At 38.6% G+C, this 13,239-nt stretch overlaps 3 protein-coding genes across 4 annotated transcripts in view; all 3 read right to left on the reverse strand.

The window, feature by feature from the left end:
* The window catches only part of LOC145498408 (large ribosomal subunit protein uL24m-like), a 13,638-nt gene extending 12,379 nt beyond the window's left edge, over positions 1–1,259 (reverse strand). For both annotated transcript variants that reach the window (XM_081478345.1, XM_081478342.1), the window contains exon 1: positions 239–1,259. In XM_081478345.1, coding sequence (XP_081334471.1) covers positions 239–541 — 303 coding nt within the window. In that variant the 5' untranslated portion in view covers positions 542–1,259. The remainder of the gene's footprint in view (positions 1–238) is intronic.
* A 121-nt stretch (positions 1,260–1,380) lies between these two features.
* On the reverse strand, positions 1,381–7,588 carry LOC145498440 (uncharacterized). The gene is made up of 3 exons (XM_081478376.1): positions 7,438–7,588; positions 3,687–3,795; positions 1,381–2,461 (listed from the first exon to the last, which is right to left on the reverse strand). The coding sequence occupies exons 1-3, from the start codon at positions 7,442–7,444 to the stop codon at positions 2,386–2,388; spliced, it is 192 nt and encodes a 63-aa protein (XP_081334502.1). The 5' UTR covers positions 7,445–7,588; the 3' UTR covers positions 1,381–2,385.
* A 432-nt stretch (positions 7,589–8,020) lies between these two features.
* Positions 8,021–10,676, reverse strand: LOC145498400 (beta-1,3-galactosyltransferase 4-like). The gene is made up of 2 exons (XM_081478332.1): positions 9,592–10,676; positions 8,021–9,139 (listed from the first exon to the last, which is right to left on the reverse strand). The coding sequence occupies exons 1-2, from the start codon at positions 10,576–10,578 to the stop codon at positions 8,837–8,839; spliced, it is 1,290 nt and encodes a 429-aa protein (XP_081334458.1). The 5' UTR covers positions 10,579–10,676; the 3' UTR covers positions 8,021–8,836.
* Between the last annotated feature and the right edge of the window lie 2,563 nt (positions 10,677–13,239).

The following is a 13,239-nucleotide window of genomic DNA, read 5'->3' on the forward strand; positions in this document are numbered from 1 at the left end:
GCTTAAGCTCCCTAATGTTTCTACTTGACCGACACATAATTCAGCCCTCTTTAAGTTTACATTGACTTTTCCTTTCTTGCACTGGTTTGAAATCGTGTTTACTTCAAGTAAAAGCTGTCACAGGCCTTTCTTCAGCTAGTCTTAAGGTCTAAGTTAACGTTGCAAGTGTTACATGTACATCAACTCATGGACTTATCCATGATCACCAATGAAGGTCTTCTATTAAGTTATTACTTACCGTGTCTCCTCGTATTATTTTCCATTCTTTCAACGGCACTATTGGTTGGCGCTTGCTTCCACGACGTGGACGAGGAAAACGGCGTGGCATAACACCAAAACCGAACGGGTTCCAAAGCTTGGAAGGCCGGGGCACCTTACGAACCGCTTCTTTAAAATTCGTCGCCATTTTGAAAGACACTACTGAGAAGACCCTGGGGACGATAGAATTGCACTCGTCCCCATGCCCAGGGCTGCCTATTCCTCTTAGACGGCCGGTGGGGGAATGAAACGAATTCAAGAAAAGGTGGCTCTGGAGACACATGGTTTGATTGACTTGGACTATAACTAAATCAAAGCTTGATTTCGCCTGAAAATAACATCCAATTGATCTCTACATAAAACTGCTCCATTGTGGCAACTACGGACCCTCAAGGGAGAATTTTCTGTTGAAGTCCCTCTGCCTTGACAAAACGTGCGAATGCCACTTCCAGCCAGAATTTTAGTTCCGTTTTAAATCTGTTAAGATTCTTAAGTTGCTCTAGTCAAACAGTCTTAGTTATCAACCAGTGCATTTTCTGGGACAAAAACAAGCCTTGATTCCCTTGAACCAAATTAGTGAATATGTTATTTAAAAATCTATTAGTGCCAGGAGCAGTCATCGCAGCTTCCACTATGAAGACCTAAGAGGGGACATCTAAAAACTCAGTCTCAATCTCTCTATACCCTAACTAGTAAAAACACAGCAGTGAGTTAAGGAGAGCTTATCACCCAGCCCATGTTACACACTGTTGTCACACAATCAAACTGTTGTATGAGAAATGACCAGAACTTTCAGTTGAGCATTTCAAAAGTTGTAGCCTGTGAGCAGAGGTCCCTTCAATCTTCCTATCGAAGGGACCTCTGCTCATAGGATATAATTATCAAAACAACCAGGTGATTTTCCTTTTTTATTCTCATTGTGTTTTCTAAAATAAATAGAAAACATTTTCTCTATGTTTCATCAAGTTATAACAACACTCATGAAAGTTTTGGAGAACTCCTGAAAAGCTGTGGAAACATTTAACTGCAGCTCATGTTCCCACAGCATTTCTTCCACCCATATTCCTTAAACTAGATAGAAGAACAGAAAATGTTTTCTACTTCATAAATAAAGGCCACATGTTTACACTGTACCTTCTATATGTACTATTTATTCAACTTCTACTGATGAAAAGATGTACATTAACAACTGATTTGCGACATTGTCTTTACATACACATTACGTGTACAAAATATTGAATTATAGCATTATAAGAAAGATTAATATTGTACTCCAATGTCTCTTTTTTTTTTCTGGATTGACCTATAGGCAGGCAACAACAGAAAGGGGAAAGGAAGAAAGTACTGAAGAACATTTTCCTAAAATTGAACCCTAAGTGAAACTCACAAACGAAGGAAAACCAAGCAGGTTGGTGTTAGACTATTAACCATTGCTCAAATTATAATTTTCAAAGTGCTGTTACTGAAAAATTGTTTGGCACATTTTGCAACTTAAAAGAACACTTTCAAGTCAACCTTTTATCCACATTTCATAATCTACATAATTACACACTTTTTTTTAACAGTCATTATTATAATGCAAAGTTATTGGATATGAAAAACTGGACACAAGCAAAGTGTCCCTTGTGTTTGCATTTTCTGAATCTCCAAGGCTGGGGTCTAAGAAAAACTATGAGGAACCGAAAGAGACCATGAAATCCTGGGTGCCCAGCACTTAAGCTTATGTGAAAACAGTAAGTTTTTCCAGTCACCCAAAGTTTGTCTCCTGTGGCACCCAGGTTCCTCTAGTGCACATCCCTGGTCTCTTAAATTTTATTGCAGTGTCAATACTACTTATTTTCCCCCTTCTTCAGTTCCTGCAACATAAAAGGGTGTACATCACCCCCTTAGATTATCTGAAACCACTCCCAGTACAGAGTAAATACTGTTACTACACAATAAACAACAGAATTTAGCACATGGAATGAAGTCTTCTACTGCTGCAATTGTCCAAAAGGCATGATTTATCCATGAGAGAGCTCAGTGTGCAGTTGTGTTTCACAAGATTCATACAAATGAAGAATGTACAAGTACCAAAAGTTCTCTTCAGTTGGAAAATCCAGAAAACAAAATTAATGTAAGTTAAGGTTATTTCTTTGCGCCTCCTTCAGCAGCTTGTTTTTCTGCAGCTTTTTTCTGTTTTTCCCTCATCATAGCTGCATCCCTAAACAGAATAAGAGAAACAATACCTTAGTGAGAGTCAGAAAAATGATAAGCTTTGTGGTCTAAGTTGGAGAATGGATTGGAAGAAGGATGGTTTGTATTTAAATCTACTTAAGTCTGTGGAAAGATACTAAAGAGGCTTCTCAGTATTTTATTAGTGAAATTTAAGTTTCATAACACGTAATTTGTGATAATCAGTATTGACATAAATTAATATTTTGCCGACACGGAACAGAGAACTGGGTACTAGCTTAGTACACAAAGGCTCATGGTTAGTACATTTGTAAAACAAAAGATGGTTGAGAAACTTGCGACATTCCACAGTCAGCTTTGCCACTAGCCCTTTCGCACAAGGTTTATTTTATTGTATAAATAACATTATCTGTTTTATCTTTCATTCTGTTGTTTATATATCAACCTTAAAACCCCAAAGGTGGTGCCACTGCATTTGGTCGGGGGTACACTGTCCCTATTATTTTTTCCTAATAAGAGGACCTGGCTGACCAACGTGCCCATGACTCAACCTTTGGGTGTGTTCTGCTATGTAGTAAAGGCAAAATTACTAATTTTTCCTGAGGGGTTGAAAGTTATAGTTCAATTTGTTTATGGCAGGAATTATTATAAGCCACTAACATACTAAAATTGGATTCTGATTAGCTTCTGGATTAGCTCTCTACAACAAGCTAGTCGTGGTTCAACTATGATGGCAAATATATTCATCTTTTAGCAAAGGGCTTTCCTTAAGTACTGTAGGCAGCAAGGTAATTGGCCAGATGTGAGGCCAGTTTGCCTGCCTAGTTTCACTATATGGGGGAAAGTGCTTCTTATAAAGACGTTTACTTAAAAAAAGTTTTGCCTGTTTGTGAAAAACAATAATTTATTGTTCCCTATCGAACACATTTATGAAACACCTGCTAACGCAATAGTCAATTAATATTAGACAATCAAAATTCATTGGAAATGAAACTAAGTATTTCAAAGGGACCAGTCATTATATTGAACAATTTGTTATACAGTACAGCATAATGATGAAAGTCCAATCCATGAGGTCAGTTTTTCTTCTAATTACTTCACAATCTGAAGTCCATGATCTCTTCAAAATGTTTTGTGCCTATATAGCAGTTTCAGAAATCATTTGGCTGCATGTCTTCAGAGCAATTTTTGTGTGCTGTTTGTGTGTGAGCCTGATATTTGGCCTTGGGATTCTTTCATAAAATTTTTCACACCTTTCTTTTCTTTCCTTCAGTGCTACTCCACTTTCACCTCCTTTCTTCTTTGCCTGTTCTTGTTGTTTCTTCAGATTTTTTGCACGAGCCAACTCACGCTGGTTTCCACCTGACAAGAAGTTAATGGAAAAAGTTTCATATTTTGCAGACACAATGTATATTAAACTCCTGCTATATTTTCAGTTTGCCAAAAACAAAATCATGATCTCATCCTGTGTTTTTTACCAGTAATTTCTCTTCCTATGCAGGACAACAGTATCTTCAATTTCAATGTCTGTCATGTTTGGAATCCACAACCGTTAACTGTTTAAATTGATTGACAGAAAACGAGGTAGACAAGGTAATAGGGCCTTTGCAGCTGGGGTCACATGACCAAAGTTTTCCTATTATGGGCTATAACTTAAAGAATGCCAGAAATGGAAAGAGCGCATCGAAAATACCAAAATAGCCAAGTTTGAGGCCCCTGGAATTAAAGAGTAAGTTTATACAACACTTTGAATTTTCGGAAAATTTAGAAGATTTGTATGGAAAATGTTGCTGGAGAGCAAGGCCTTGCTCTCCAACAACTTTTTCCATACAAATCTTCTTATTTTTTTCAAAAATTCAGACTGTAAGTAAGTCTCATTCTTTCATGATGGGGACCTTAAACTTGGCCATTTTGATATTTTTGACATGCTTTTTCCATTTCTGGTATTTTTAAAGTTATAGCCCATAATTTTATGAAAAGTAGGTCACGTGATGGCTTAGCTGAAAAGGGCCTATTCTTGACACCATGTGTGATGACACTGTAATTTTGGTTTGGCAAGATCTTTCTTTCTGACTCAGTGCTACATTTTTTTTCTTTTTAATTGTCTAGCTCCATAAGATTTCCCATTATTGTCCTTGAATGCATCTCTATTTATACCTATTAGTGAGCCCTATCAGCCTAAATCATTTTGTTAATTCAAACAGTTAATCTTTCTTTTGCTGTTTTCATAACGATGGATATATATGTGCCATCTTAATTAACCAAAAAGTTGTGGGCCATGGGCCTCTACATAATCCAGTTCATCTGAAGCTCAGTTACTGAAGGAGTTAACTACCATTATAGTATTGACAAAGATGCACGTATGCATGTTTTACCTCAGGGCACTCAAAATTATATTGGTATTTTGGTACCACTTATGATGTACTGTCAGTATTAATTGTCCACAGTTAACATGCAAGCAAAGCAGTCTCTAACACAGTCATCACAGTACTCTTAAACTTAATTCCACACATCCCCAGAAAAAGAGATAATTTTGGTACCTTTTGGAGTCCTTTTTAAATTAATAACAACAATAACTGTCATTGTTATAATGGACCAAAATGCAACTGGAACAACTATTAGCATTGGAATTTCTAAAACACTGACATCCTGGGTTAAAGTATTGACATGAAATCAGGCTGAGGATTGCAGGTGTTTCTCAGTGTTTTGACTTAAAATACAGCATTCATCATACTTACATCAATGGGTAACTAACTGATAATTTTGGTAACATCCAATTAATAGTTCACTGATGTGTTAGTACAAAATTGTAACTAGTAGTGGAGGGAATCGGTTGAGATTTCGCAATCAATCATAGGAAATAATCGGATTGCCCCAACCGATCGATCATCGATTATAATCGGAAAAATCTACCAATAAGCATTCCATGAGACTGACATGAAATCAACAAAACAAACGTGCCACAAACCTTTGTTGGTGTATTGCTTTCTGCAGAGCCTACAGATTACCTTCGTCATATCCAAGTTTTCTTTTGTTTTGGGCCCTTCCTTCACTTGATAAAAACCAAAATATTCCCACACTTTTGACCTGGCATTTCCAGGATAACAATGGATCTCCCACTCAGCCATTTCAGCCACCATGTTGGACTCATCAGCAACATGTAAGCGAGGCAGGTCTGAGAGAGGACCCTGGGAATTAATTTGAGGCAACATTTCGCAGCGATGTTGTTTCTTATTACCTTTCTTTCGCTAGTGATAGTAGTGACACTACAAACGCGAAACAGCGAGCTTGTAATTTACGTTTTGCTCCAGTTGTTTACAAAATACAAAGCAGCTTAGCATGCCACATCTTTCAAATAAGCGTGGTGTATTTGAAGTGACAACAACACAGCGTGCAGGGTATGTACAGGTGAACATATTCAATCTTAGATTATATCTGCTGTTATGACTTAGAAGTTAGGAGTCCACGAAAAAAGACAACTCACACCAAGATATTAAACGTACATTTTCACTGATTTTAATACTTTTATTTGTCCCCAATAAATTTTTAATTTTTCCACAACCATCGATTATGAAAAAAGCATAAGTGATTGTCGCATTGCTTGAACTTTTCGATCAACTTTCGATTATAATCGATCATCAGCCCACCACTAGTAACTAGGTACTTTATTTATGGGGTATCTGAGTAAACACCATAAACAGGAGACATCCAAATTCCAAACAACTTGCAAGACTTACTAGCAATGATCTCTATTTGCTCAAAACAGAGAAATACCAAAAAATAAGGAACTCAATTGTTGATTGAAGAATTCAATGAAACAATCTTATTCCATTTGCCCTTGTTGGATAAAAGATGATTGTGACAAAGTCAGCTTGGTGCTATGTGCCAAATGAACCATTGGGTATTCAAGTTAGTCTGTAACCATGCTACAGATGATTATAATAGGAGAAGGAAATCAAGAATTGTCTACGGCTTACAACTTGAAATGAGGAAAGAGAAGAATGGGTAGCCCTGATATTGAAGAGAGGAGTAATAAAGGATTTTGCTATACCTTCCAACTCAAATACATTTTGCAATTGGAGAAGAACATGCCACGTGTCGTGGGTCAAAACTCACTAACTCCCTAGGATGAACACAACTCGTTAACTCCCTAGGGAAACAACAACTTGAACTTTCGACTCACGCATGATCAGGTCATGCTTCTTGAAACTGCGGCAAATCTGTGAGCCAGCCAGTGTCAAGCAAATGATTTCTTCGCAGTTGTCTTTCTTAATGACTGGTCCTGTGGGAAACTGTGAGTTTTGTTTCTCCTCGACCTCAACGTTCCCCTCGGCTTTGCCTTGGGGAACATTGAGGGTCTCAGGGAGACAAAACTCACTGTTTCCCTTGGGGCCAGTCATTAAGTGCTTAATGCCACCCCATGTAGATTTCAAATAACGAGATGAACAAACCTTGTGTCTAATGTTGAGCAAGCGGCTAAACAATAATTTACTGTTGACCTCTTAATTTGGCACGTTTAGCTTAACTCCGCGATTCCTCCACGATTAATTATTTAAACTATTCATTTTAGCGCTTTTGAAACATCGAAGAAAAAGAAAATAACCATCGGCTATGTTTATCATTAAAGTTAAGTTCGGATTGCTGTGACTTTCAATGTGAACAAGCTTTATTATTGTAATAGTCGTTTTACAAAAAAACTTTGTCATACATGTGTACATTCAGGAAGACTGTTTAAATCGAGATGAGCAAAATCTTGCACTTGTGTTCAATGCCGCTTCTTAGAAGAAACAGAACAGTCATTTAATGTCTATCAACCTAGCGCTTTTACTGAATCGACCAGCGATTGATAAAGGGTAGCGGCCAAAAGAAACATGACACGATCACTGTCTCAAAAAAATTAGATATCTCGCTTATGAACATGTATACGAAAGATTCCACTAAAATCGCACAATGGCAAACACTTCTCTACATAAAAATTGTGAGATAGTTAGATGAAGTACTTACGAGTCATTCTGTGAAGAATCCGAGATGAGGAAAGTAAATCTTGAGGAAAATAACCCGTGCAAAAGTTGCACACACTGGAAAACACGAAAATCACACTGATCACACTGTTTCGTTGTTTCGAACTTAGGAACCAAGCCTTTCAGCGAGTTAAAGTCTCCCGTGAACCCTTGCTACCCGAGTTCAGTCGTTCAGTCATTCATTCATTCTTTCATTCTTTCTCTCTTTCTCTCTTTCTCTCTTTCTCTCTTTCTCTCTTTCTCTCTTTCTCTCTTTCTCTCTTTCTCTCTTTCTCTCTTTCTCTCTTTCTCTCTTTCTCTCTTTCTCTCTTTCTCTCTTTCTCTCTTTCTCTCTTTCTCTCTTTCTCTCTTTCTCTCTTTCTCTCTTTCTCTCTTTCTCTCTTTCTCTCTTTCTCTCTTTCTCTCTTTCTCTCTTTCTCTCTTTCTCTCTTTCTCTCTTTCTCTCTTTCTCTCTTTCTCTCTTTCTCTCTTTCTCTCTTTCTCTCTTTCTCTCTTTCTCTCTTTCTCTCTTTCTCTCTTTCTCTCTTTCTCTCTTTCTTTCTTTCTTTCTTTCTTTCTTTCTTTCTTTCTTTCTTTCTTTCTTTCTTTCTTTCTTTCTTTGAGCATGAGGGACCTTGTGATCTTTATTTATTCCTTTATTTATTTTAAATAAACACACATCAGTTAATCTGGATTTCTGTAATATCCCTCTAATTAGCTTGTTTTGTCTTCTTTACAACTTGTAATGATTTTTTTATAAAGCATTCCGTTTTTAAGGAGGGCTACAAGTTAGCTCTTATCAAGGTGTATTTTCCGTATCTTGTCTTTGCCGCTTATCACAAAGAATAAAGGCTCTAGAGAGGAAATACATGCTATTTAAAACTACCGCAGCATACAAAGCACGCATGGCTCGGGAACTGGAGGTCCTCCCTTTTAAAGGCCTAAACTGTATAACTGGGTGACTACCCCTGAAAGGGGTGCCTTTTTCAGGCTTTAGCTGTATTTAAAAAAAAGTACGAATTTCTCAAGTTGAGGAAGAGCACCTTATGGCTGTATCATTTGATTTATTAGCACTACATGAAAATAGGCGAGAAAAAGTTTAAAAGGGTTAAGTAGGTATCTGAAAGGAGTACCTTTTTCCAACAAAAGATATGCGAAAGGCGTCGCTTTGTGTCAAAATGGTATACAAAAGGGTAAGGAGGGGTTAAAACTTTGTAGAGTACTTCCGTATAAAACTTTGTAGAGTACTCCCCCGGGGGGAGCGATGGTCGAGCCACGCCACTACGTTCTTTATTTTTTGTTGGTCGAATATTGTCATTTTATAGCAACAAGCACTAAACGTGGTTCTGAGTAGGGTTAAATATAAAAGTTAAAATGTCAAATCATTTGCGCGACGTAAAAACCTAAATTTCTGGGGGAAAAGGCTGATTTGTAGTTTGTGTGCCTTGTACATACATTAAATTTAAAGGTAAGTCTTTTTTAGGTTCTTCATCAGGGCAAAGTTCTCTCAGATGTCCCACATTCTGACTTAGATAAAACATGTCCTTTGCGGGAACGCCACCAAGGACACAAAAATGAAGATCTTCGCACTCGGTGAGCATCGTGGTGTAAGCGATGTCGAAACGAGAACTTTCGTCAATCAATCCCGTACCAAGATCTTTTGCCATAGCTCCAAGAAAAACATCATCGATGTGAAATAGTTTCATCTATAATGTGCAAATAGGACAAGTTAATAATAATGTTAAGTGTTTTCTATTAAATATAAGTTACTGTACTATGCTTATTTAATACGTCTGCATATTGTGCGCTTACCATGGCGTTTACCAATGCATATGAATTTGCAACGCATAGTTGAACAAGTCTAGCGCAAACAGGCCGAGGGCTCGGGTACAAGGGTGCTGGTTCTGTTGCATTTTAAAGTTTGCGTCCTGATTACAATCCTGCTTTTTAATAGCGGCTACTTCACAGGCGAGATTTGCGCGCAAGTGCTTTGTTTCAACCACGGAGTATCTGTCAATATGTATCTAAAGACAGTTCCAAAGCTACGGGGATACTGGGAAGTCCAAATATGTTAATTAGCGTGCATGCGTACGCAAAATCTGAACTGATAAATTTAATTTTACGCAACGCAAAGGTTTAAGTTTTCTAATTATATTACCTTCAGAGCATGTTTCACCATCTTTTCGGCAACATCAGGCGAAAGCACAATCCCTACACCTGACACGTATTGTGGTAGAGTATTGTCTGACCATTGCTCCTCCGAGATGAAATAAGCACTTAGCGGGTTTCTGACCGGCCTTACCCCGCGATGACAGTAACCTGTGTATAAGCCTTCTTTAGGCTTGAAGTCAGCCTCGCTGTTGCCTCCTAGTGAATACAGCCATTTAATCGTCTCATGGACGTTAACAAATGAATCCGAGTTGACTTTTAAGATGTACTTTGGGTTACAAATCGAGGTGGCCCATTTCAGCCCCAAGAGAGTCTTGACTGTGTGCAGCTCATTTTGAACGTAAGTGTCCATAAAGTTTCCGCGCAAAATATCTCCGTACTGTTCCGCTTCTTTTTCGACTCTTTCGTCGTTGACTTCGTCGCCTCCTACCACGAAAAACACTTGAAAAGATTCGCGCGTGGAGTTCGAATTGAAGCGCCGCACTTCCGAGATGCTTTTCCCCCAGGAAGAGCGTATAGATTTGCGCGCTTCGAAATTCCTGCTTGAAGAAACTACGATTATAATGAGAAATGCGTCTTCATTGCAGTTGAAAGGAGTCAGCACAATCGGTTTCCCATTTGATACAGGCGGATATGGAGGCAAGGTAGGTTTTGGAAAAGATGTTGTGGTCGGCGAATTCGTGTCGATTTGCACGGTACTCATTTCCTTAATAGGCTCCTCGCGAATTTGTTTCGAATCTTCTTCTGCATATTTTATCGTTTGATTCGGTGCGGAACTCGGTAAGTCCAACGTTGACTCATTGGACGAACAAAGAAAAAGAGTCAAAATACAACCAAAAGTGAATGACGCCACGCCAATAAGAAATTGTCTGCCGCTTCGCCAGCGCATAATGTCTGGTGATGTAATCAATGCAAGCCTCGTAGCAAGTTCCTTTCTCTTCTGCACCTGTTTGTATGGATTTCTGTGGGCTTTCATAAGGAACGAAGCATTGGCAATCGATCCTTCGCTTGCTTTTGAGGAATATACGTATTGTGTGCTGGCTCAACGAGGATTGAAACGTTACCGAAAAGAGAGCAAACCCATATTAATTAGAATTATCAAAGGGACTGAGTGCTGCACAAAGAGCATTAAATTCGGATGCCCTGGAAACTTGACTCTCCTCGACAGGAATGTTGTCAAAGCAAAGAGAAACTAGAAGATTTCAAAATAAGGTCACTCTTTAGTTCTTTGTTGATCTAAATATTCTTCACGTATCCTGTAAAGTACCTGAGGCGCGTATTACAGAAGATCTTATTTTAGTTGAATCGAATTGTGTTTAATAAACATATTACTATAGTTGTCCAAGTTAAGCCAGTTTTTCCTCTTCACTCAGTGATTATCATGCACTCGAGACTCAGCAAGTCTCGCCATTATGCTCTATTCTGGACTGTTCACAACCTCTCGATTTTTCAACGCACGCGAAGGAAAAAGCGAGCGCGAAACGCGTGGGGGTGGGGGCGGCGGAGCGAGCAAAGCGAGTCAAACTTATCAGGTCCCCACCCACTACCCCGTCAACTCTACCGTATTTTGTTTCTACCCGCGCGTTCAAAGATGAATAAAAATACGAGAAAATAGAGGCCTGTGAGCAGTCTAGTTCAAATCTGATACTCAGAAAAAGTTTTCGATTAAGATTGAGAGCAGACCAACTATAAAGTCGCTAGAAACTGTGAACTTTTATCATAGAATAGCACAAGTCGCTGTTCAATTCCGGGGTGGTGGTATTATTTTGACTCACTGAAATCTCATTTGGAATGAAGTGCACTTGTCATCTAAAGGAAAAACAGATTTTGGTGACCGTTGTATGAAGGTGAAGCCTGAGGTCTGCCAAACTCACCGGCCAACTGAAGAAAGGCAATGGTACGAGTGTCGACACAGAGCAGGTTTGTTCCCAGACTCAGGATCGCGTGCGAAGCAGGCGCAAAACGGAGGAGACTGGGACGTAGTGCGGAATTGAAAGACGCTGAAGGAAAGACGGGGTATACCCCGGGGGTATATCCCTTCCTGTCCTTCCTGTTTATGCCTGCAACGCAGGCCGACTAGCGCCGGGTACATCAACAAACTGGTTTATTTGACTTCTCTAATTGAAGACAGAGCTAGTTTCTTCCATTACAATTGACCTCGCTGTAAGGACGAAACCCTCTTCTTTCAGTCAGTTTGCTCTCAGTATCATTAAAATTTTTGCATTAAACAAACTTGATTGATCAAGTCGACTCGAACACTTTTTGACGAAGAAGACATCATGGTCGTTCGATCACTGGTGTGTTATCTCAAATAAACCTCCAAATATAGAAATATTGATAATGTATGTGAATAATGTAAGTGTACAGTGGTCCACGAGGAATCGCTGCTCCGTTCTATTAAACCAGAAAGACTGGAGAGTACTCCATAATTTCCTTACCGAATTTTCCGGAAACTGTACCCGTGTCTGATTTATTTGACTAGAAATCACAATTTTAAACGGGCAAATTCCTTTTCAGTGAACGTAACGGTTCAAGAGACTATTTTGACTCTTAAAGGTAACAGAGATTGGCATCTCCGGTGCTTGGAAGACATTAAAATAAAGGAAATTGAAAAATTTGAGAATTGTATATTGGCATCTGGGTTTAAAGGGTGAAATATTTTTCAGCTGAGTAACAAGTTAAAATAGCAAGCACTAGTAGACTGTTATGAAACATATGCACTCCGGCAGACTCCGTCCTGGAAAGTCGTTTCCTTATCTCGGTTTTCTAAGGTCTCTAAGGGAAAGAGCAAAAGCCTCTTACTCGTAATAAGTCTGACAAGAATTTTAATTGCGAAAGAAAGTAAGGGGACAATCTCATAATACCAAGAACAATGTCCCTGGTGGTTTACCCTAGTTTAGTTAGTGCACAAATATCAGCGTCGTTTACAACTAGCCTGCGTTGCAGACGAAAATTTCCCTGTAAATAAGCTTCATGTAGCAAACCGCGGTATATATGTGGCGTCTGCGACGCAGGCAATGGCCATTGACAACGTGCGTGGTATACAAAATATAATATAAGCCACACAAAAATCGTTGAAATCCGTTAATTAAACTCTAAAATCAAAACGTTTATTCTTGGTTTCGGAACAATTCATTCGTAGTTTTTTTGGAATGTTATGAAGAATTTTACTTCTTTTCATGCGTATTTACTTGCTTGTTGTCAATATTGCTGACAAAATCACACAGTAAAATTTCGTGTCGGCATCTCTGTTTCCTCATGATCAGCTTGTGCGTCTCATTACTTTAATTTTCTAGCTTTGTTAATGTGGTTGTCTAGTGTTTTCCTAGCAACAAACGTATTGACTATATCGGCCTGTCGGCTACGACAGACACTATGTTACATCATATTTTTCAGTCAAACTATCCACTTTCTAATTCAAAGCTTTGTTCGCCTATAGATACAATGAACTTGACTAACCGCTTGAATTGTACTGATCATACTATATACACACAAGCTTCGTTATTATTTTTTCTGATATTTTTTCGTAACCGTAGCCGTAAAGACACACAAATTGGATGAAAATACTGATCTTGCAGATTCACAGGTGGTCGAAACTTCAATAAAAAAATCTAAACCGTATATCTGCGGTACTACT

Source organism: Orbicella franksi, chromosome 1 (assembly GCF_964199315.1).
Source record: "Orbicella franksi chromosome 1, jaOrbFran1.1, whole genome shotgun sequence".
Lineage (NCBI taxonomy): Eukaryota > Metazoa > Cnidaria > Anthozoa > Scleractinia > Merulinidae > Orbicella > Orbicella franksi.

Excerpts from the sequence above, each read along its gene's own strand:
- LOC145498400 (XM_081478332.1), bottom strand. The coding sequence starts at position 10,578 with ATGAAAGCCCACAGAAATCCATACAAACAGGTGCAGAAGAGAAAGGAA. Across the intron at positions 9,140-9,591 it reads TGGTGAAACATGCTCTGAAG|ATGAAACTATTTCACATCGA; the intron begins GTAATATAATTA and ends TGCACATTATAG.
- LOC145498440 (XM_081478376.1), bottom strand. Across the intron at positions 2,462-3,686 it reads CTGAAGGAAAGAAAAGAAAG|GGATGCAGCTATGATGAGGG; the intron begins GTGTGAAAAATT and ends TATTCTGTTTAG.